This window comes from Dipodomys merriami, unplaced genomic scaffold, assembly GCF_024711535.1.
Source record: "Dipodomys merriami isolate MVZ:Mamm:240054 unplaced genomic scaffold, mDipMer1.0.p SCAF_24, whole genome shotgun sequence".
NCBI classification, from domain to species: Eukaryota; Metazoa; Chordata; class Mammalia; order Rodentia; family Heteromyidae; genus Dipodomys; species Dipodomys merriami.
In genome coordinates, this window is record NW_027203826.1 from 1 (window position 1) to 26,851 (window position 26,851).

At 63.4% G+C, this 26,851-nt stretch overlaps 1 protein-coding gene across 1 annotated transcript; it reads right to left on the reverse strand.

Annotated features, from left to right (window-relative positions):
* Positions 1-13: 13 nt before the first annotated feature.
* On the reverse strand, positions 14-16,147 carry LOC138835477 (keratin-associated protein 16-1-like; the record flags this gene model as incomplete). Its single annotated transcript, XM_070033984.1, has 6 exons — positions 15,997-16,147; positions 14,513-14,647; positions 12,645-12,827; positions 7,655-7,708; positions 7,160-7,221; positions 14-326 (listed from the first exon to the last, which is right to left on the reverse strand). Coding segments are annotated over exons 1-6 (898 nt in total), but the record flags the coding sequence as incomplete, so codon positions are not given.
* Positions 16,148-26,851: the final 10,704 nt, after the last annotated feature.

Sequence of the window (26,851 nt, forward strand, 5' to 3'; positions counted from 1 at the left end):
CACAGCGGGGGACCACAGCGGGAACACGGGGGTGACACAGGGGGGAACACAGCGCGACACAGCGCGGACACAGCTGGACACAGCGGGTACACAGCAGCACACATCGAGGACACAGCAAGGACCACAGCAGGACACAGTGGGACACATTGGGACAAAGCTTGACCACAGCGGTAACACAGGACGGACACAGCAGGGGACACATCGGGACAGAGCGGGACACAGCGGGACAGAGCGGAGGACACAGCAGGGGAGACAGTGGGATACAGCTGGGTACCCAGCTTGACACAGCAGGACACAGCGGGACACAGCGGGGACACAGTGAGACACTCCGGGGGACAGCGGGGGACACAGCGGTACACAGCGGGTGACAGCGGGAACCAGGGGGACACAGCGGGGGACACAGCGTGGAAGACAGTGGGACACAGCATGGGACACAGTGGGACAGAGCAGGACACAGCGGGACACAACGGGGATACAGTGGGGACACTCTGGGGGGACAGCGGGGACACAGCGGGACACAGCGGGGACAGCGGGTACACAGCAGGACACAGTTTGACACAGCGGGATACAGCAGGGATAAAGCGGGGGACAGCGGGGACACAGCGGGGCACAGCGAAGACACAAAGGGGGACAGAGGGGACACAGCGGGACACAACGGGACACAGCGGGGACACAGCGGGGACACAGCGGGGGACACAGCGGTTGACACAGCGTGGGACACAGGGAGAGACACAGCGGGACCCAAGGGGGACACAGCGGGACACAGCTGGACACAGCGGGGACACAGCGTGGGACCACACCGGGGACACAACGGGACACAGCGGGGACACACTGAGGACACAGCTGGACACAGTGAGACACAGGGGGACAGATCAGACACAGCGGGGACACAGCGTGGACACAGCAGGTGACACAGCGGGGCACAGCAGGGCACAGCGTGGGACACAGCGGCACAGAGTGGGGACATAGCTGGACACAGATTGAATACACTGCGGGACACAGCGGGGGTCACAGCGGGAAACAACGGGGGACATTGCGGGACACAGGGGGGACACAGCAGGGATACAGCGGGACACAGCGGGACACAGCGGGGACACAGCGGGTGAAAAGGCGGGGATACAGCGGGGACAAAGCGGGACACGGCGGGACACAGCATGGACACAGCGGGGATAACAGCGGGGACACATTGGAACACAGCGGGGACACAGTGGGGCACAGCGGGTACACAGCGGAGACACAGCGGGACACAGCAGGGACACAGCGGGGCACAGAGCGGGGACAGAGCAGGACACAGCGGGGATAGAGCGAGGGACACAACAGGACACAGCGGGACACAGCAGGGACACAGGGGGACACAACGGCGGACAGAGCGGGACACAGAGGGGGAAAAAGGGGGACACAGCGTGGACACAGCGGGGACACAGCGGGGGGACACAGCAGGACACAGCAGGGACAGAGCGGGACACAGGGGGACACAGTGGGACACACCAGGTCACAGGAGGAGAAACAGCGAGTACACAGCAGGGGACACAGCGAGGAAACAGCGGGACACAGTGGGGACACTGCGGGGGACACAGCGGGACACAGCGGGGGACACAGCGGGGACAGAGCGGGACACAGAGGGAGACACAGAGGGAACACAGCGGGACACAGAGGCACACACCGTGGGACACAGCAGGACACAGCGGAGGACAGAAGGGACACACCGTGGGAAAGCGGGGACACAGCGGAACACAGGGGGGGACAGCGGGTACACATCAGGACACAGCAGGAACACAGTGGCACAGAGCGGGGGACACAGAGTGCTATACAGCGGGACACAACGGGGGACAAAGCGGGACACAGTGAGACACAGCGGGGACAGAGCGGGGACACAGCGGGACACAGCCGGTACAGAGCGGGGGACACAGCGGGACACAGCGGGCACACAGCGGGACGAAGCGAGGGACACAGCGGGTGTCACATTGGGACACAACGGGGGACACAGCGGGACACAGCGGGGACACAGCGGGGACACAGCGAGACACAGCGGGGACATAGCTGGGGAGAGCGGGGACACATGGGGGGACAGCAGGGACACAGATGGACACAGCGGGGGACACAACGGGGACACAGCGGGACACAGCGAGGGGACACAGCAGGGGACACAGTGGGACACAGCGGTGACACAGCGTGACATTGCCGGACAGAGTGGGGGACAGATTGGGACACAGCGGCACACAGCATGAGACAAAGCAGGACACAGCGGGGGACACAGCGAGTCAAAGTGGGGGACACAGCGAGGACACAGCGGGACACAGCGGGACACATCGGGGACACAGCGGGCACACATGGGGGGACACAGAGGGACAAAGCTGGGACACAGCGGGTACACTGCGGGGACACAGCTGGACACAGGCAGATACACAGCTGGCCACAGCAGGGACACAGTGGGACACAGCGGGACACATCGGGACACAGCGGGACACAGCAGGGGACAGAGCGAGGACACAGCGGGACACAGCTCGGACACAGCGGGGACACTGCGGGCAACACAGCGGGACACAGAGAGGACACAGTGGGACAAAGCGTTGGACACAGCGGGACAGAGTGGGAAACCAGCGGACACAGTGGGACACAGCGGGACACAGCGGGACACAGCGGGGACACAGCGGGACACAGTGGGGACACAGCGGGACACAGCGGGGGACACAGTGGGGGACATAGCGGGACACAGCGGAGGACACAGGGGGGGACACAGCGGGACACAGCGGGGGATACAGTGGTGGACAAAGCGGGGGACACAGCGAGGACACAGCAGGACATAGCGGAACATAGCGGGGACACAAAGGGACAGAGCGAGGACACAGCTGTGGACACAGCGGGACACAGCGGGGGAAATATCCGGACACAGGGGGGACAGAGCGTGGGACACAGTGGGGGACACAGCGTGGGACCTAGCGGGGGACACAGCATGGGACACAGCGGGACATAGCGGTACACAGCGGGACACAGCGGGACAAAGCAGGGACACAGCGGGGGACACAGCAGGACACAGCGGGGACAGAGCGGGACACAGCGGGTCACACCTGGTCACAGCAGGGGAAACAGCGAGGACACAGCGGGACACAGCGGGACACAGCGGGACACAGCGGGGGAAACAGTGGGACACAGCGGGACACAGCAGGACACAGCAGGAGACACAGTGGGACACATCAGGGACACAGCAGCGACACAGCGGGTACACAGCGGGGACACAGCTGGACACAGGCGGATACACAAGGGGCCACAGCCGGGACAGAGCGAGGAAACAGCGGGACAGAGCAGGACACAGCGGGGGACAGCGGGGACACAGCGGGGGACACAGCGGGGGACACAGCGGGACACAATGGGGGACACAGCGAGGACACAGAGGGACACAGCGGTACACAGCGGGGACAGAGCGGGAACACAGCGGGACACAGCAGGGATTCTCCAGAGGATAGCGGGGACACAGCATGACACATCGTGGAAAGCAGGGACACAGCGGGACACAGCGGGGGACACAGCGGGACACAGTGGGGGACACAGCGTGACACAGCCGGGGACACAGCGGGACACAGCGGGGGTCATAGCGAGGACAGAGCGGGACACATCGGGGACACAGTGGGGACACAGCCGGGGAGAGAGCGGGACAGTGCGGGGACACAGCCGGGACAAAGCGGGGACACAGCAGGACACAGGGTGACACAGCGGGACTCAGCGGAGACACAGCGGGCGACACAGCGAGGACAAAGCGGGACAAAACAGGACACAGCGAGACACAGCGGGGACACTGCGGGGACACTCCAGGGAACAGCGGGGACACAGCGGGACACAGTGGGGGACAGCAGGGACACCGAGGGTCACAGCGGGACACAGCGCAACACAGAGGGGGACAGCGGGGACACAGCGGGACAAAGCGGGGACACAGTGGGGGACAGCGGGGACACAACGGGACACAGCGGGAAACATCGGGGACACAGCAGGGTCACAGCGGGGGACACAGCGGGACACAGCGGGGACACAGCGGGGACTCAGCGGGACACAGCTGGGACAAAGAGGGGGACACAGCAGGAGATTAAGTGGGGAACACAGCGGGACACAGTTGCACACAGCGGGATACACAGCGGGAAACAGCGGGGAAACTGCGTGGACAATCCAGGGGACCACGGGAACACAGCAGGACACAGCGGTAGACAGCAGGGACACAGCGGGTCACAGCAGTACACAGCGGGACACAGCGGGGACACAGTGGCTACTCAGCGGAGACACAGTGGGGGACAAATCGGGACACCACGGGAAACAACGGGACACAGCGGGACACAGCAGGGACACAGCGGGGATACAGCGGGGGGCAGCGGGACACAGCGGGAGACACAGCGAGGACACAGCGGGACACATCCGGGACACAGCGCGGACACAGTGGGGACACAGCCCAGGACATAGCGGGACACAGCGGTGGACACAGCAGGACACGGCGCGGACACAGCGGGGACTCTGCGGGGGACACAGCGGGGGAAAAACCGGGACACCACGGGACATAGCGGGACACACCGGGACACAGCGGGGAAACAGCGGCGACAAAGCTGGGGACACAGCGGGACACAGCGGGGGACACAGCGAGGACACAGCAGGACAGAGCGGGCCACATCGGGGACACAGCGGGGAGATAGCCCGGGACACAGAAGGACACAGCAGGGGACACAGCGAGGACACAGTAGGACACAGTGGGACACATCGGGGACACAGGGGGGACACAGCACGGGACACAGAGAGACATAGCGGGGACACAGCGGGGACACAGCGGGGACACAACGGGGGACACAGCGAGGACACAGCAGGACACAGCGGGGACACAGTGGGGACACAGCGGCGGACACAGTGGGGGACAAACCGGGACATCACGGAAAACAGCGGGACACAGCGGGACACAGCAGTGACACAGCGGGGACACAGCGGGGGACACAGCGGGACACAGCGGGGACACAAGAGGACACAGCGGGGATACAGCGGGGACAAAGCGGGACCCAGCGGGGACACAGCGGGGGACACAGCTGGGGACATCGGGGACACACGGGGAACAGCAGGGACACAGCTGGACACAGCGGGGGACAAAGCGAGACACAGCGCGGACACAGCAGGACACAGTGGGGACACAACATGGACACAGCGGGACACAGCGGGAGACTCAGCAGGCGACACAGTGGGACACAACGGGGGACAAAGCAGGACACAGCGGGAGACACAGAGAGACACAGCGGGGGACACAGCGAGGACTCAGCGGGACACAGCAGGACACATCGGGGACACAGCGGGGACACATGGGGGGACACAGAGGGACAAAGCAGGGACACAGCGGGTACACAGCGGGGACACAGCTGGACACAGGCGGATACACATCGAGCCACAGCGGGGACAAATTGAGGACACAGCGGGACACAGCGGGACACAGCGGGACACAGCGGGGGACACAGCGGGGACACAGCGTGACACAGCTGGGGACACAGCGGGATACAGCGAGGAAACAGCGGGACACATCGGGGATACAGCAGGGACACAGCCGGGGACAGAGTGGAACAGCGCGGGGCCACAGCCACGACAAAGCGGGTCACAGCAGTACACAGCGGGACACAGCGGGAGACAGCGGAGACACAGTGGGACAAAGCGGGGGACACAGCGGGACACAGCATTGGACAGAGTGGGACAAAGAAGGACAAGACGGGGACACAGCGGGACACAGCGGGGACACTCCGGGGGACAGCGGGGACACAGCGGGACACAGCGGGTGACAGCGGGTACACAGCAGGACACAGCTTGATACAGCGGGATACAGCAGGGATACAGCGAGGGACAGCGGGGACACCGCGGGACATAGCGGAGACACAAAGGGAGACAGAGGGGACACAACGGGACACAACGGGTCACAGAGGGGACACAGCGGGGACACAGCGGGGGAAACAGTGGGTGACACAGCGGGGGACACAGCGGGAGACACAGCGGGACACAACGGGGGACACAGCGGAACACAGCGGGACACAGCCTGACACAGCAGGGACACTGCGGGGGAAAGAGCGGGGACACAGCGGGACACAGCCGGGACACATTGAGGACACAGTGGGACACAGCGGGACAGAGCAGGACACAGTGGGGACACAGCAAAGACACAGAAGGTGACACAGCGGGACACAGCGGGGCACAACGTGGGACACAGCGGGACACAGCGGGGACACAGCTGGACACAGCTTGATACACAGCGGGACACAGCGGGGGACACAGCGGGGGTCACAGCGGGAAACAACGGGGGACACAGCGGGACACAACGGGGACACAGCGGGACACAGCGGGGACACAGCGGGGGACACAGTGGGTGACACAGACTGGGAAAAAGCGGATCAAAGCGGGGACACAGTGGGGACACAGCAGGACACAGGGTGACACTGCGGGACACAGCGAAGACACAGCGGGGGACACAGCGAGGACACAGCAGGATACAGCAGGACACAGCAAGACACAGCGGGGACACAGCGGGAACACTCCATGGGACAGCGGGGACACAGTGGGACACAGTGGGGGACAGCAGGGACACAGCAGGTCACAGCGGGACACAGCGGGACAAAGCGGGACAAAGCGGGGGACAGCGGGGAAACAGCGGGACACAGAGGGCACACAGCGGGGACACAGCGGGACACAGCGGGGACACAGTGGGTGACAGAGGGGACACAACAGAACACAGCGGGACACAGAGGGGACACAGCGGGGACACAGCAGGAACACAGCAGGGACACATTGGGGGACACAGCGGGGGAATCAGTGGGGAACACAGCAGACAGAGCGGGGATACAGTTGGACATAGTGGGATAGACAGCGGGCGACATAGGGGACACAGCGAGGACACAGAGGGACACAGCGGAGGACACAGCGGGACACAGAAGGACTCAGTGGGGACACAGCAGGGACACAGCGGTACACAGCGGGGGAAACAGCCGGGGACACAGCGGGACACACTGGGACACCGCAGGACAGAACGGGACACAGCGGGGACACAGTGGGGGACACAGCGTGGGACACAGTGGAACACAACGGGGGACACAGCGAGGACAAAGTGTGACACAGCGGGGCCACAGTGGCTACTCAGCGGGGGACAGAGCGGGGGACAAACCGGTACACCACGGGAAATAGCGGGACACACCGGGACACAGCTGGGAAACAGCGGGGACAAAGCTGGGGACACAGTGGGACAAAGCGGGGGACACAGCGAGGACACAGCGGGACACATCGGGGACACAGCGGGGAGACAGCCCGGGACACAGAGGGACACAGCAGGGGACACAGCGAGGACACAGCAGGACACAGGGGGACACAGCGGGGACACAGCGGGGACACAGCCCGGGACACAGCGAGACACAGCGGGGACACAACGGGGGAAACAGCAAGGACACAGCGGGACACAGCGGGGACACAGTGGGGACACAGCGGCGGACACAGCGGGGACAAACCGGGACACCACGGGAAACAGCGTGACACAGGGGGACAAAGCAGTGACACAGCAGGGACACAGCGGGGGACACAGCAAGGACACAGCGGGACACAGCGGGACACAGCGGGGACACAGCGGGGACATAGCAGGACACAGCGGCGACAGAGCGGGGGATACAACGGGACACACGGGGATAAGTAGGGTCATAGCGGGACACAGCGGGGAACACAGCTGGGGACACAGTGGGACACAACGGGGGACACAGCTGGACACAGCAGGGGACACAGCGAGACACAGCGGGGGACACAGCCAGGACACAGCGGGAAACAGCGAGGACACAGTGGGGACTCAGAGGGGAACACAGCGTGGGACAAAGCGAGACACCACGGGAAACAGCGGGACACAGCGGGACACAACGGGTCACAGCGGGGGACACAGCGAGACACAGCAGAGGACACAGTGGGACACAGCGGGGACACAGCGGGGACACAGCGAGGAACACAGCCTTACACAGATGGGACACAGCGGGGACACAGCGGGGACACAGCTGGACACACCGGTATACACAGCGGGACACAGCAGGGTACACGCGAGGATACAGTGGGACACAGCGGGACACAGCGGGACACAGGGGGGACACAGCCGGACACATCAGTGGACACAGCGGGACACAGTGGGGGACACAGCGGGACACAGAGGGACACAGCGGGGACACAGTGGGGACACAGCTGGACACAGCGGGATACACAGCGGGACACAGCGGGGACACAGCGAGGACACAGCGAGACACAGTGGGGACACAGCGGAGACACTCCAAGGGACAGCTGGTACACAGGACACAGGAGGGGACAGCAGGGACACAGCGGGTCACCGCGGGGACAAAGTGGGGGACAGCGGGGACAAAGCGGGACACAGCGGAAACAAAGAGGGGGACAGCGGGGACACAACGGGACACAGCGGGACACAACGGGGACACAGCGGGGTCACAGCGGGGGACACAGCGGGACACAGCGAGGACACAGCCGGACACAGCGGGACACAGCGGGACACAGCGGGGACACAGCGGGGACACAGCAATGGACACATCGGGACACAGCGGGACACAGCGGGACACAGCGGGGGACACTGCGGGAGACAGTGGAAAACACAGGGGGACACAGCGGGGACACAGCAGGACACAATGGGGACACAGCGGGAACACAGCGGGATACGGCAGGGACACAGCAGGGACACAGCGGGGGACACAGTTGGACACAGTGGGTTACACAGTGGGTCACAGTGGGGACACAGCAGGGACACAGCGGGACACAGCGTGGAACACAGTGGGACACAGCAGGGACAAAGAAGGGACAGAGCGGGGACAGAGCAGGACACAGCGGGGACAGAGCGGGGGACACAATGGGACACAGCGGGACACAGCAGGGACACAAGGGGACACAACGGGGGACACAGCGGGACACAGCGGGGACACAGCAAGGACACAGCGGGGACACAGCGGGGACACAGCGTCAAAAACAACGGGACAAGCGGGGACACAGCAAGGACACAGCGGGACCCAGCGGGACACAGCAAGGACACAGCGGGACACAGCAGGGTACGCAGCGGGTCACAGAGGGACACATTGGCGACACAGAGGGAACACAGCTGGACACAGCGGTATACACAGCGGGACACAGCAGGGACAGAGCGAGGACACAGCGGTACACAGCGGGACACAGCGGGGACACAGCAGGGACACAGCGTGACACAGCCGGGGACACAGTGGGACACAGCCGGGACAAAGCAGGGACACAGCAGGACACAAGGTGACACAGCGGGACACAGTGGGGACACAGCGGGGGACACAGCAAGGACAGAGCAGGACACAGCAGGACACAGCGAGACACAGCTGGGACACTGCGGGGACACTCCAGGGGACAGCGGGAACACAGCAGGACACAGCGGGAGATAGCAAGGACCCAGCGGATCACAGCAGTACACAGCCGGACACAGCGGGGGACAGCGGAGACACTCTAAGGGACAGCTGGTACACAGGACACAGCAGGGGACAGCAGGGACACAGCGGGTCACCGCGGGGACAAAGCGGGGGACAGCGGGGACACAGCGGGACACAGCGGGAACAAAGAGGGGGACAGCGGGGACACAACGGGAAACAGCGGGACACAACGGGGACACAGCGGGGTCACAGCGGGGGACACAGCGGGACACAGCGGGGACACAGAGGGACACAACAGGGACACAGCGATCTACACAGCGGGGGAAACTAGGGGGAACACAGCGGAATACAGCGGGGACACAGTTGGACACAACGGGATAGAGAGCGGGAAACATCGGGAACAGAGCGAGGACACAGTGGGACACAGCGGGACACAGAGGGACACAGCGGGACACAACGGGGACACAGCGGGGACACAGCAATGGACACATCGGGACACAGGGGACACAGCGGGGGACACAGCGGGACACAGTGGAAAACACTGGTGGACACAGCGTGGACACAGCAGGACACAATGGGGACACAGCGGGAACACAGCGGGATACGGCAGGGACACAGCGGGACACAGCAGGGACACAGCGGGGGACACAGTTGTACACAGTGGGTTACACAGCGGGTCACAGTGGGGACACAGCAAGGACACAGCGGGACACAGCAGGGACACAGCGGGGACAGAGCGGGGACAGAGCAGGACACAGCGTGGACAGAGCGGGGGACACAGCGGGACACAGCGGGAAACAGCGGGGACACAGCGGAGACACAGCGGGGACAGAGCGGGGACACAGCAGGACAAAGCGGGGACAGAGCGGGGGACACAACGGGACACAGCGGGACACAGCAGGGACACAGGGGGACACAACGGGGGACACAGCGGGACACAGCGGGACACAGCGGGGACACAGCGGGGACACAGCGTCAAAAAAAGCGGGACAAGCAGGGACACAGCGAGGACACAGCGGGTCCCAGCGGGACACAGCAAGGACACAGCGGGACACAGCAGGGTACTCAGCGGGTCACAGAGGGACACATTGGCGACAAAGAGGGAACACAGCTGGACACAGCGGTATACACAGCGGGACACAGCAGGGACAGAGCGAGGACACAGCGGTACACAGCGAGGACACAGCGGGGGATACAGCGTGACACAGCCGGGGACACAGCGGGACACAGCCGGGACAAAGCAGGGACCCAGCAGGACACAGCGGGGACACAGCGGGGGACACAGGGGGTGACACAGCGGGACACAACGGGGGACACAGCGGGACACAGCAGGAGACACAGAGAGACACAGCGGGGTCACAGCGAGGACTCAGCGGGACACAGCGGGACACATTGGGGACACAGCGGGGACACATTGGGGGACACAGAGGGAAAAAGCAGGGACACAGAGGGGACACAGCGGGGACACAGCTGGACACAGGCGAATACACAGCGGGCTACAGCGGGGACACAGTGAGGACACAGCGGGACACACGCAGATACACAGCGGGCCACAGCGGGGAAACAGTGAGGACACAGCGGGACACAGCGCGGACACAGCGGGACACAGCAGGGGACACAGCGGGACACAGTGTGGGACATAGAGTGACAGAGCCGGGGACACAGCGGGACACAGCGTGGGTCATAGCGAGGACACAGCGGGACACATCGGGGACACAGCAGGGACACAGCCGGGGACAGAGCGGGACAGCGCGGGGACAGAGCCGGGACAAAGCGGGGACACAGCAGGACACAGGATGACACAGCGGGACTCAGCGGGGATACAGCGGGGGACACAGCGAGGACACAGCGGGACACAGCAGGACACAGCGAGATACAGCGGGGACACTGCGGGGACACTCCAGGGGACAGCGGGGACACAGTGGGACACAGTGGGGGATAGCAGTGACACAGAGGTTCACAGCGGGACACAGGGGAACACAGTGGGGGACAGCGGGGACACAACGGGACACAACGGGACACATCGGGGACACAGCAGTGTCACAGCGGGGGACACAGCGGGACACAGCGGGGACACAGCGGGACACAGCGGTTGACACAGCGGGACACAGTGGGGGACACAGCGGGACACAGCCGGGGACACAGCGGGACACAGCGTGGGTTCTAGCGAGGACACAGCGGGACACATCGGGGACACAGTGGGGACACAGCCGGGGACAGAGCGGAACAGCGCGGGGACACAGCTGGGAAGAAGCGGGGACACAGCAGGACACAGGGTGACACAGCGGGACTCAGCGGGGACACACCGGGTCACACAGCGAGGACACACCTGGACACAACAGGACACAGCGAGACACAGTGGGGACACTGCGGGGACACTCCAGGGGACAGTGGGTACACAGCGGGACACAGTGGGGGACAGCAGGGACACAGAGGGTCACAGCAGGACATAGCGGAACACAGCGGGGGACAGCGGGGACACAGCGGGACACAGCGGGGACACAGTGGGGGACAGCGGGGACACAACGGGACACAGAGGGACACATCGGGGACACAGCAGTGTCACAGTGGGGGACAAAGCGGGACACAGCGGGGACACAGCGGGGACTCAGCGGGACACAGCTCGGACAAAGTGGGGGACACAGCGGGGGATTCAGTGGGGAACACAGCGGGACACAGCGGGGACACAGTGGGGGACAGCGGGGACACAGCGGGGGAAACTGGGGGGAACACAGCGGAATACAGCGGGGACACAGTTGGACACAACGGGATAGAGAGCAGGAAACATGGGGAACAGAGCGAGGATACAGCGGGACACAGCGGGACACAGAGGGACACAACCGGGGACACAGCGGGACCCATTGCGGACACAGCGGGGAGACAGCCCGGGACACAGAGGGACACAGCAGGGGACACAGCGAGGACACAGCAGGACACAGCGGGACACATCGGGGACACAGCGGGGACACAGCCCGGGACACAGCGAGACACAGTGGGGACACAGCGGGGAAACAGCGGGGACACAACGACAGACACAGCGAGGACTCAGCGGGACACAGCGGGGACACAGTGGGGACATAGCGGCTGACACAGCGGGGGACAAACCGGGACACCACAGGAAACAGCGGGACACAGCGGGACACAGCAGTGACACAGCTGGGACACAGCGGGGGACACAGCAAGGACACAGCGGGACACTTCGGGGACACAGCGGGGACAGAGCGGGGATACAGCAGGACACAGCCGGGAGAGAGCAGGGACACAGCGGAACACAGCGGGACACAGCGGGGACACAGCGAGTCCACAGCGGGTCCACAGCAGGGACATAGCAGGACACAGCGGCGACAGAGCAGGGGATACAACGGGACACACGGGGATAAGTAGGGTCATAGCGGGACACAGCGGGGAACACAGCTGGGAACACAGTGGGACACAAACGGGGACACAGCGGGACACAACGGTACACAGCAGGACCACAGCAGGGGACACAGCAGGGGACACAGCGAGACACAGCGGGGGACACAGCGCGGACACAGGGGGACACAGCGAGGACACAGTGGGGACTCAGAGGGGAACACAGCGTGGGACAAAGCGAGACACCACGGGAAACAGCGGGACACAGAGGGACACAGCGGGAAACAGCGGAGGACACAGTGGGACAGAGCGGGGACACAGCGGGGACACAGCGGGGAACACAGCCTTAGATAGACGGGAAACAGCGGGGACACAGCGGGGACACAGCTGGACACACCGTTATACACAGCGGGACACAGCAGGGGACACGCGAGGATACAGTGGGACACAGCGGGACACAGCGGGACACAGCGGGGGACACAGCGGGACACAGTGGAGAACACAGGGGGACACAGCGGGGACACAGCAGGACACAGTGGGGACACAGCGGGAACACAGCGGGATATGGCAGGGACACAGCGGGACACAGCAGGGACACAGCAGGGGACACAGTTAGACACAGTGGGTTACACAGCGGGTCACAGTGGGGACACAGCAGGGACACAGCGGGACACAGCGTGGAACACAACGGGACACAGCAGGGACACAGCGGGGACAGAGCGGGGACAGAGCAGGACACAGCGTGGACAGAGTGGGGAACACAGCGGGTCACAGCGGGAATCAGCAGGGACACAGCGAAGACACAGCGGGGACAGAGCGGGGACACAGCAGGACAAAGCGTGGACAGAGCGGGGGACACAACGGGACACAGCGGGACACAGCAGGGACACAGGGGGAAACAACGGGGGACACAGCAGGACACAGCGGGGACACAGCTGGACACAGAGTGATAAACAGCGGGACAATCGGGGACACAGCGAGGACACAGCGGGACCCAGCGGGACCCAGCGGGACACAGCAAGGACACAGCGGGACACAGCAGGGTACTCAGCAGGACACAGAGGGACACAGCGGCGACACAGAGGGAACACAGCTGGACACAGCGGGATACACAGCGTGACACAGCAGGGACAGAGCGAGGACACAGCGGTACACAGCGGGACACAGCGGGGACACAGCGGGGGACACAGCGTGACACAGCCGGGGACACAGCGGGACACAGCCGGGACAAAGCAGGGACACAGCAGGACACAGGGTGACACAGCGGGACACAGTGGGGACACAGCAAGGACAGAGCAGGACACAGCAGGACACAGCGAGACACAGCGGGGACACTGCGGGGACACTCCAGGGGACAGCGGGAACACAGCAGGACACAGCGGGAGACAGCAGGGACACAGCGGGTCACAGCAGTACACAGCGGGACACAGCGGGGGACAGCGGGGACACAGCGGGTCACAGCGGGGACACAGCGGAGACACTCCAAGGGACAGCTGGTACACAGGACACAGCAGGGGACAGCAGGGACACTGCGGGTCACCGCGGGGACAAAGCGGGGGACAGCGGGGACACAGCGGGACACAGCGGGAATAAAGAGGGGGACAGCGGGTACACAACGGGACACAGCGGGACACAATGGGGACACAGCGGGGTCACAGCGGGGGACACAGCGGGACACAGCGGGGACACAGCGGGGACACAGAGGGACACAACAGGGACACAGCGATCTACACAGCGGGGGATACTAGGGGGAACACAGCGGAATACAGCCGGGACACAGTTGGACACAATGGGATACAGAGAGGGAAACATCGGGAACAGAGCGAGGACACTGCGGGACACAGCGGGACACAGAGGGCCACAGCGGACACAGCGGGACACTGCGGGACACAGCGGCGGACACAGCGGGACACAGTGGGGAACACAGGGGGACACAGTGGGGACACAGCAGGACACAGTGGGGACACAGCGGGAACACAGCGGGTTATGGCAGGGACACAGCGGGACACAGCAGGGACACAGCGGGGGACACAGTTGGACACAGTGGGTTACACAGCGGGTCACAGTGGGGACACAGCAGGGACACAGCGGGACACAGCGTGGAACCCAGTGGGACACAGCAGGGACACAGCGGGGACAGAGCGGGGACAGAGCAGGACACAGCGGGGACAGAGCGGGGGACACAGCGGGACACAGCGGGAAACAGCGGGGACACAGCGGAGACACAGCGGGGACAGAGCGGGGACACAGCATGACAAAGCGGGGACAGAGCGGTGGACACAACGGGACACAGCGGGACACAGCAGGGACACGGGGGACACAACGGGGGACACAGCGGGACACAACGGGGACACAGCGGGGACATAGCGGGGACACAGCTGGACACACCGTGATAAAGAGCGGGACAAGGGGGGACACAGCGAGGACACAGCGGGACACAGTGGGACACAGCGGGACACAGCAAGGACACGGTGGGACACAGCAGGGTACTCAGCGGGACACAGAGGGACACAGGGGCGACACAGAGGGGAACACAGCGGGGGACAAAGCGAGACACCACAGGAAACAGCGGGACACAGCGGGACACAGCGGGTCACAGCGGGTGACACAGCGGGACACAGCGGAGCACACAGCGTGGGACACAACGAGGACAAAGCGGGACACAGCGGGCCACATAGTGTACACAGCGGGGAGACAGCCCGGGACACAGAGGGACACAGCAGGGGACACAGCGAGGACACAGCGGGACACAGCGGGACACATCGGGGACACAGCGGGGACGCAGCCCGGGACACAGCGAGACACAGCGGGGACAAAGCGGGGACACAGTGGGGACACAACGGGGGACACAGCGATGACACAGCGGGACACAGCGGGGACACAGTGGGGACACAGCGGCGGACACAGCGGGGGACAAACCGGGACACCACGGGAAACAGCGTGACACAGCGGGACACAGCAGTGACACAGCGGGGACACATCGGGGGACACAGCGGGACACAGCGGGGGATACAGCGAGGACACAGCGGTGACACAGCCCGGGCACAGCGAGACACAGCGGGGGACACAGCGAGGATACACCGGGACAACGAGGGACACATCGGCGACACAGCCGGGAGACAGCCCGGGACACAGAGGTACACAGCGGGGGACACAGCACGGACACAGCGGGACACAGAGGGACACATCGGGGACACAGCGGGGACAGAGCGGAGATACAGCAGGACACAGCCGCGAGAGAGCAGGGGACACAGCAGAACACAGCGGGACACAGCGGGGACACAGCGGGTCCACAGCGGGTCCACAGCGGGGACATAGCAGGACACAGCGGGGACAGAGCAGGGGATACAACGGGACACAGGGGGATACAGTAGGGCCATAGCGGCACACAGCGAGGAACACAGCAGGGGACACAGCGGGGGACACAGCAAGACACAGGGGGGGACCCAGCTAGGACACAGCGGGACACAGCGAGGACACAGTGGGTACTCAGAGGGGAACACAGCATGGGACAAAGCGAGACACCACAGGAAACAGCGGGACACAGCGGTTCACAGCGGTTCACAGCGGGGGACACAGCGGGACACAGCGGAAGACACAGCGGGACACAGGAGGGAAACAGGGGAACACAACGGGGGACACAGCGGGACACAACGGGGGACACACCGGGACACAGCGGGACACAGCGGGACACAGCGGGGGACACAGTGGTGGACACAGCTGGGGACAAAGCGAGGACACAGCAGGACACAGCGGGACATAGCGGGGACACAGAGGGACACAGCGGGGACACAGCGGGGAACTCAGCGGGACACAGTGGAACACCGTGGGGACACAGAGGGACACAGCGGGGGACACACGGGGGGACACAGCGGCTCACAACGGGGGACACAGCGGGACACAGCGGGACACAGCGGGGGACACAGTGGTTGACCCAGCGGGGGACAAAGCGAGGACACAGCAGGATACAGCGGGACATAGAGGGGACACAGAGGGACACAGCGGGGACACCGCGGTGGACACAGCGGGACACAGCGGGGGACACATCCGGACACAGCGGGGGACACAGCGTGGGACACAGCGGGGGACACATTGTGGGACACAGCGGGACATAGGGGTACCCAGCGGGACACAGTGGTGACAGAGTGGGACAGAGCGGGACACAATGGGACAAACCGGGTCACAGTGGGGGACATAGCAGGACACAGTGGTGACAGAGCGGGACAGAGCAGGACACAATTGGACACACGGGGTCACAGCGGGGGACACAGCCGGACACAGGGGGGACAGAACGGGACACAGTGGGACACAGTGGGACACACCGGGTCACAGTGGAGACACAGCGAGGACACAGCGGGACACAGCGGGACACATAGGGGACACAGTGGGGACACAGCGGGGGACAAAGCGGGACACAGCCGGGACACAGCAGGTACACAGCCGGGACACAGCTGCACACAGGCGGATTCACAATGGTCCACAGCGGGGACACAGCGAGGACACAGCGGGACACAGCGAGGCACAGCGGGGAACAGTGTGGGACACAGCGAGGACACAGCGGGACACAGCGAGTACAGAACGAGGACACAGCAGGACACAGCAGGGACAGAGAGGGGGACACAGCAAGACATAGCAGGACACAGCAGGGACACAGCAGGTCACAGCGGGGGACACAGCCAGGGACACAGCAGGACACAACGTGGGACACAGCCGGACACAGCGGGACACAGCGGGGACACAGCGGGGACACAGCGTGGACACAGCAGGTGACACAGCGGGCCACAGCGGGGACACAGCGGGGGACACAGGGAGGAAACAGCGGGACACAGCAGCAAACAGCGAGACACAGCGGGGACACAGCGTGGACACTCAAGGGGACAGCGGGGACACAGCTGGACCCAGCGGGACAGAGCGGGGGACACAACGGGACACAGCGGGACACAGCAGGACACAGCGGGACACAGGGGGGGCCACAGACGACACAGCGTCGACACAGCGGGAACACAGCTGGACACAGCGGGGACACATCGAGGACACAGCGGGACACAACGGGACACAGCGGGGACACTCCACGGGACAGCCGGGACACAGCGGGACACAGCGGGTAACAGCAGGGACACAGCGGGTCACAGCGGGACACAGCGGGGACACAGCGGGGAACAGTGGGGAAACAGCAGGACACAGATGGGACACAGCGGGACACATCGGGGGACACAGCGGGACACGGCGGGGACACAGAGGGGACTCAGCGGGGGACACAGAGGGGGACAAACCGGGACACCACGGGAACCACCTATTGGTGGTTCCCACTTGGCGTATCAGGGTTGGCTACCCAGCGGGTACTTAAGGCTGTGGGGAATTCTCCCCGGGGTTGGGGTCAGAAGATTACAAAAAGGTCCTGAATAAACTGCAGAGAGAAGAGTTCGGTGTCGCGTCTTCCTTGCTGGTCGAGGCGGTAGCGACACGTGGTGGCCCGTACGGGGACTCAGCCATAACCCCAATGAGGACTCAGAACTCTCTGTGGTCAGGGTGGTGCACCGGTAAGTTCCCAGGTAAAAGGGAATCCGCGACAAAAGCGGGGGTAAGTCCACAGGTAAAAGGGGAATCCGAGACAAAAGCGGGGGTAAGTCCCCAGGTAAAAGGGGAATCCGCAACAAGAGCGGGAATAAGTTCCCAAGTAAAAGGGGAATCCGCGACAAGAGCGGGGGGATTTTTGCTCTTCTCTGTAAGATAGGGAAAGAGCGAGAACCCGGGGCTAGTCAATAGAGTACACAAAAGTGAAAGTAAAAGTTTGTTTACCAGCTTTAAATGTTTAAAACATGGGCGCTTCTTCTTCGCACCCAATTTTTTTGGCTCTCAATGAGCTACTGCACTCAAAAAAGTTAAAAATAAAAAAGAGTACTTTAGAGAGATTTTTGAATGAATGTGACATCGTTGCCCCGTGGTTCGCTGTCTCCGGAAGCCTCATGGTGGCCTCTTGGGAGAAACTAGGGAGGGACCTAGATTTTGCCTCTGAACAAGGAACGCTTAAGAGCAGAGTGAGACCAATATGGAAACTGATAAGAGGCTGTCTCGAGGACCAGCGTTGCAGTGAGGCGGTAGAGAATGTTCAGGCCGCCCTAGAAATGCTGCAGGAAGAAAGATCGGAAAGGGCAGACAGCGAAAAGGAGGAGAGCGGGGGGGGGGGTAATACCCCGATTTTGCCGAACTAGAGACCTCTGAGTCTACAGACTCAGAGGAACTACAATCACTCATAGAACAAATAGAAAAAACAAAGATAAGAAAGAGGAGGAAAGTGAAGGAGAGAGAGGACCCAGATAAAGACGAATGCACGCCCTCCGTGCACCGCCCCACACCTTCGGCCCCTCCGCTCTATGCGGAGGACCCCGGAAGTGGCAACCCCGGCTGTTCTTTCAGCCCAGACGTGTGGAAAGCGGTCAGAACCGAGTTACATCTAGCCTGTCCAATATTTCAGGATCCACAGGGACAGCGGTATCATGAACCCTTAGATTTTAAGGTTATAAAATCTTTAGCTGAGTCTGTGCGGACATACGGAATCACAGCCCAGGTGGAGGCCCTAAACAGACACTGCATGACACCCGGTGATTGGCGTGGGCTTGCACGAGCTTGTTTGAGCCCAGGTCAGTATTTAGATTGGAAGGCCTTTTTGATTGAATTTGCTAGTGAAGAGGCTGTGGCCAATCAGGCTGGGGGAAACCCAGCTTGGGACAGAGATATGCTGCTTGGACAGGGGAGATTCGCCAATCAGGAGATAGGCTACCCGGTTCAAGTTTATGAACAAATCAATAAAATTGGCATAAAGGCATGGAAGGCCTTACCAAATAAAGGCGAGGTGAGTGGCAATCTCACCAAAATCCTTCAGGGCTCTATGGAGCCGTTTTCGGACTTTGTTGCCCGTATGGTCGAGGCCACTGGCAGAATTTTTGGTGACCCAGACGCAGCCATGCCATTAATTAAACAGCTTGTTTATGAGCAGTGCACTAAGGAATGCAGAGCCGCCATAACCCCATATAAGAATAGGGGACTAGAAGCATGGATGAAAGTTTGCAGAGAGCTGGGCGGACCACTAACTAATGCTGGATTAGCTGCTGCTGTGGTGCAATTAACCCAGAAGAAAGGGGGAGGCTCAGGTGCGTGCTTTAGATGTGGCAAGATGGGACACATAAAGCGTAATTGCCCTGAAAGAAGAAGTGTGATAGAAACAGGAAAGGGACAACAGCCTAAGCAGCCTGGGCTGTGCCCTAGATGTAAAAGGGGGAAGCACTGGGCAGTTGAATGCCGATCTGTGAAAGACATCAACGGTCGAACCTTAACGCAGGCCCATTCAAAAAACGGGCAGCAGGGCCCCCGTCCTCAGGAACCGCAAATATATGGGGCAGTCGAGAACCAGGACAGGAGCTACTACCCAGAACAGTGGCCGACCCTCCGGCACCCCAAGGACCGCGGAGAGGCACTGTGGGCTCAGCAGGACTGGACCTCCGTGCCACCACCAGACTCGTATTAACTCCCTGAATGGGGGTCCAGTTAGTTGACACAGCGGTGGATACAGCGGGGGACAAAGCGGGACACCAAGGGACACAGCGAGACACAGCGGGGACACTGGGGGGACACAGCTGGGGACACAACGGGACACAGCAGGTGACACAGCGGGGACACAGAGGGACATAGCGGGGACACAGCGGGGACACAGTGGGAAACAGCGGGACACAGCGGGACACAGTGGGACACAGCGGGGACACAGCAGGGACACAGCAGGGACACAGCAGGGGACACAGCCGGACCCAGCAGGACACAGCGGGACTCATCGGTGAACAAAACACAACACAGAGGGGGACACAGCGGGGGACACAGCAGGACAAAGAGGGGACTCAGCTGGACACAGCGTGGTATACAGCGTGACAGAGCGGGGACACAACGGGGACACAGCGGGAAACTGTGTGACACATCGGGGACCCAGCGGGAGACAGCGGGACACAGCGGGGGACACAGCGCTACATAGCGGGAAACACAGCGAGGACACAGCGGGACATAGCGGGTTACACAGCTAGGGACACAAATGGAAACAGCGGAGACACAGCAGGACACTGCGTGACACATCATGGACACAGCAGGACACAGCGGGCACAGCGAAGACACAGCGGGGACACAGCGGGGGACACAGCGAGGACACAGCGGGACACAGCGGGACACAGCGGGGGACACAGCGCTACAAAGCGGGGAACACAGCGAGGACACAGCGGGACACAGCAGGGGACACAGCCAGAACACTGAGGGACACAGCGGAACACAGCGAGGACACAGCGGGACACCGAGGGGACACAGTGGGACACAGTGGAACACAGCGAGGACACAGCGGGACACCGAGGGGACACAGCGAGGCCTACAGTGAGACATAGTGGGGGAAACAGCGGGACACAGCGGGACACAGCGGGGGACACAGCGGGACACAGCGGGTCACAGCGGGGACACAGCAGGACACAGCGGGGACAAAGCGGGACACAGCGGGACAGAGCGGGGACACAGTGGGACACAGTGGGACACAGCGGGGACACAGCGGGGGACACAATGCTACACAGCGTGGAACACAGCAAAGACACAGCGGGACACAGCGGGGGACACAGCGAGAACACAGTGGGACACAGCGGAACACAGCGAGGACACAGCGTGGAGCACAGAGGGACACAGCGAGAGACACAGCGGGGGACACAGTGGGGACACACCGGGGGACACAGCTGGGGAAACAACGGGACACAGAGTGGGACACAGCGGGGACACAGCGGGGAGCAGAGAGGGACAGAGCGAGAGACACAGCGGGTACACAGCGGGGGACACAGCAGGGGACACAGCGGGGACACAGCGGGGACACAGCGGGACACAGTGGGACAAAGCGGGGACACAGCAGGACACAGTGGGGACACAGCAGGACACAGTGGGGGACACAGAGGGACACAGCGGGACACAGCGGGGGACAGCAGGACACATCGCGACACAGCTGGGACACAGCGGGGACACAGCGGGGAGCACAGCGGGACACAGTGGGGGACATAGCGCGGACACAGCTGGGACACAGCGGGACACAGCGGGGTCACAGCGGGAAACAGCGTGGGACAAAGGGCGGACACAGCGGGCACAGCGGGACACAGCCGGGGACAAAGCTGGAGAGAGCAGGGGATATAGCGGGACACAGCGGGGACACAGAGGGAACTCAGCGGGGGACACAGTGGGGGACAAAGCAGGACACCACGGGACAATGTGGGACACAGCGGGACACAGAGGGGACACTGCGTGGACACAACGGGACGAATCGGGGGACACAGCGGGACACAGCTGTACACAGGGGTGACACAGCCGGACAAAGCGGGGGACAGAGCGGGTGACACAGCGGGACACAGCGTGGACAAAGCGGGACACAGCGGGACACAGCGGGGACAGAGCGGGACACAGATTGACACAGCGGGACACCGCGGGACAAAGCAGGACACAGCGGGACACAGCGGGGATACAGCAGGGACACAGCGGGGGACACAGTGCGACACAGCTATACACAGCGGGGGACACAGCAGGACACAGCATAGACACAGCGGGACACAGTGTGGGACAGAGCGGGGACAAAGCAGTACACAGCGGGACAAATCGGGGGACACAGAGGGACACAGCGGTGGACACAGCTGGACACAGCGGGACACAGCGGGGACGGAGCGGGGACACAGCAGGACATAGCTGGAAACAGCGGGGACACAGCGCGACACAGCGAGAGACACAGCGGGGACACAGCGTGGAGCAAAGCGGGACACAGCGGGGGACAGAGCGGGGACAGAGCTGGGACTGGGACACAGCGGGACACAGCGGGGTCACAGCAGTACACAGCGGGGGACACAGCGGGACACAGCAGGACACAGCGGGACACAGCGGTGTACACTGCTGGGGACACAACGGGACACAGAGTGGGACACAGAGGGACACAGCGGGAAACAGCGGGATACAGTGGGGACAAAGCGGGAGACACATCGTGGACAGAGCAGGACACAGCGGGACACGAGACTCAGCAGAGACACAGCGGGGACACAGCGGGGGACACAGCGGGGGACACAGCGAGGACACAGCAGGACACAGCGGGGGACACAGCGCTACACAGCGGGGAACACAGCGAGGACACAGCGGGACACAGCGGGGGACAAAGCGAGAACACAGTGGGACACAGCGGAACACAGCGAGGACACAGAGGGACACCAAGTGGACACAGCGAGGGACACAGCGAGACACAGCGGGGGAAACAGCGAGGACACAGCGGGACACAGCGGGACACAGCAGATCACAGCGGGGACACAGCGGGAACACAGCAGGACACAGCGGGACACAGCGGGGGACACAGCAGGACACAGTGGGACTCAGCGGGGATACAGCAGGGACACAGCGGGGACACAGTGCGACACAGCTATACACAGCAGGGAACACAGCAGGACACAGCGTGGACACAGCAGGACACAGTGTGGGACATAGCGGGGACACAGCAGGACACAGCGGGACAAATCGGGGGACACAGAGGGACACAGCGGTGGACACCGCTGGACACAGCAGGACACAGAGGGACTAAGCGTGGGATACAGCGGGACACAGCGGGACACAGCGGGGACACAGCGGGACACAGCGGTGTACACAGCTGGGGACACAACGGGACACAGAGTGGGACACCGAGGGACACAGCGGGACACAGCGGGACACAGTGGGCACAAAGCGGGAGACACAGCGGGGACAGAGCGGGACACAGCGGGGACACATCGGGGACTCAGCGGGACACAGTAGTACACAGCCGGGGACACAGCAGGGACACAGCGGGAATCAGTGGGACACAGCGGGGACACAGCGGGACACAGCGAGAGACACAGCGGGGGACAAAGCGGGGACACAGAGGGGGACACAGCAGGGGACACAGAGGGGGACACAGCGGGGCCACATCGGTACACAGCGGGGACTCAGCGGGACACAGCGGGACATAGCGGGACACAGCGGGGACACAGCGGGGGACACAGCGGGGGACACAGCAAGGACACAGGGGGAAACAGCGGTGGACACAGCGCTACACAGCGTGGAACACAGCGAGGACACAGCGGGACACAGCGGGTGACACAGCGAGAACACAGTGGGACACAGCGGAACACAGCGAGGACACAGCGGGACACCGAGGGGACACAGCGGGGGACACAGCGAGACACAGCAGGGGAAACAGCGAGGACACAGCGGGTCACTGTCGGGACACAGCAGGACACAGCAGGCACACAGCGGGACACAGCGGGACATAGCGAGGACACAGCGGGACACAGTTGGACACAGCGGGGACACTGCAGGACACAGCGGGGCACAGCGGGACACATTGGGGGACACAGCGGGACACAGCGGGACACAGCGGGGTACACAGCAGGACACAGCGCGACACAGCTTGGTCACAGCGGGGACACAGCGGGGAGCACAGCGGGACACAGTGGGGGACATAGCGCGGACACAGCTGGGACACAGTGGGACACAGCGGGGTCACAGCGTGATACAGCGTGGGACAACGGGAGGACACAGCGGGCACAGCGGGACACAGCCGGGGACAAAGCGGAGAGAGCGGGGGACACAGCGAGGATACAGCGGGACACAGCGGGGACACAGAGGGAACTCAGCGGGGGACACAGTGGGGGACAAAGCAGGACACCACGGGACAAAGTGGGACACAGCGGGACACAGAGGGGACACTGCGTGGACACAGCGGTACAAATCGGGGGACACAGCAGGACACAGCAATACACAGGGGGAACACTGTCGGACACAGCGGGTGACAGAGCGGGGGACACAGCGGGACACAGCGTGGACAAAGCGGGACACAGCGGGACACAGCGGGGACACAGCAGGGACACAGCGGGGGACAAAGTGCGACACAGCTATACACAGAGGGGGACACAGCAGGTCACAGCATGGACACAGCGGGACACAGTGTGGGACAGAGCGGGCACACAGGAGGACACAGCGGGACAAAGCAGGGGACACAGAGGGACACAGCGGTGGACACAGCGGGACACAGCGGGGGACACAGAGGGGGACACAGCGGGACACAGCATGGGACACAGCGAGAACAAAGCGGGACACATCGGGACACAGCGTCGATACAGCGGGGACACAGCGGGACACAGCAGGGTACACAGATGGGGACACAACGGGACATAGCGGAGAACACAGCGGGACACTGCTCGACACAGCAGGGACAAAGCGGGGGACACAGCGGGGGACAGCGCGGGACACAGCAGGGTACACAGGGAGGACACAGCGGCACTCAGCGGGGACAAAGAGGGGACTCAGTGGTCGATACAGCGGTGGACAAAGCGGGACACCACGGGACACAGCGGGACACAGCGGGAACACTGCGGGGACATTGCGAGACACAGCTGGGGACACAAAGGGACACAGCAGGTGACACAGCGGGGACACAGCGGGACACAGTGGGGCCACAGCGGGGACACAGTGGGAAACAGTGGGACACAGTGGGGGACAAAGCGGGAGATAGCGGTGGACACAGAAGGGGACACAGCGGGGAAACAGCGGGACACAGCTGGATACACAGACAGGACACAGCGGGACACAGCGGTGGACAAGGCGAGGACACAGCGGACACAGCCGGACACAGCGGGGATACAGCTGTACTCAGCAGAGTACAGCAGGAGACACAGTGGGGGATACAGCGAGGACACAGAGGGACACAACGGGACACAGCGGGACACAGCGGGACACAGCGGGGACAAAGTGGGAATCACAGCGGGGGATAGAGCGGGACAGAGCAGGGACACAGGGGCACACAGCGGGCACACAGCGGGACACAGTGGGGACTCAGAGGGACACAGCAGGACACAGCAGGACACAATGGGACACAGTAGGACACAGCGGGGACAAAGCAGGACACAGCGGGGGACAGCGGGGACACAGTGGGTCACAGCGTGGGACACAGCGGGGGACACAGCAGGGGACACAGCGTTACACAGCGGGGAAACAGCAGCTTCACAGGGGGACACAGCGGCGACACAGCGGGGGACATTGGGGAAACAGGGGAACACAGCGGGGACACAGGTGGACATAGCGGGGGACAGCGGGGACACAGCGGGACACAGCGGGGACACAGCGGGGGACATCGCGGAAACAGCGGGACACAACGGGGGACACAGCGGGAAACAGTGGGAACACAGCGGGTACATAGCGTGGGATACAGCAGGGACACACCGGGACACAGCTGGGGACACTGCAGGGACACAACAGGGGACAGCGCGGGGACACAGCGGGTCACAGCGGGGAGACAGCGGGGGACACAACGGGACACAGCGGGTACAAAGCGGGACACAGCGGGGACACAGAGGGACACAGAGGGGACACAGCGGGTCACAGCGGGACACAGAGGAACACAGCAGGGTATACAGCTGGGGACACAAAGGGAAACAGCGGGGGACACAGCGGGACACAGCGGGACACCACGGGGGACACAGCGTGACACAGGTGGGGACAGCGCTGGGGACACAGCGAGACACATAGGGGGACACAGCGGGACACATCATGGACACAGCGGGACACAGCGGGGGACACAACGAGGACACAGCGGGGGACACAGCCGGGGACACTGCAGGACACAGCGGGGGACACAGCCGGGGACACTGCAGGACACAGCGGGTGACACAGCGAGGACACAGCGGGACCCAGCTGGGAAACATCAGGGACACAGCGGGGGACACAGCGGGTGACACAGCGGGACACAGCGGGACACAGTGGGACACAGCTGGGACACAGCAAGGACACAGCAGGGAACACAGCCGGACACAGCGGTACACAGCGGGGGACACAGCCAAACACAGCTGGGACACAGCGGGACACAGTGGGGGACACAACGGGGACACAGCGGGACACAGCAGGGGACACAGCGGGGACACAGCGGGGACACAGCTGCACACAGCGGGCACACAGCGGAGACACAGCGGGACACACCGTGGGACTCAGTGGGGACACAGCGGGGGACACAGTGTGGACACAGCGGTACACAGTGGGAC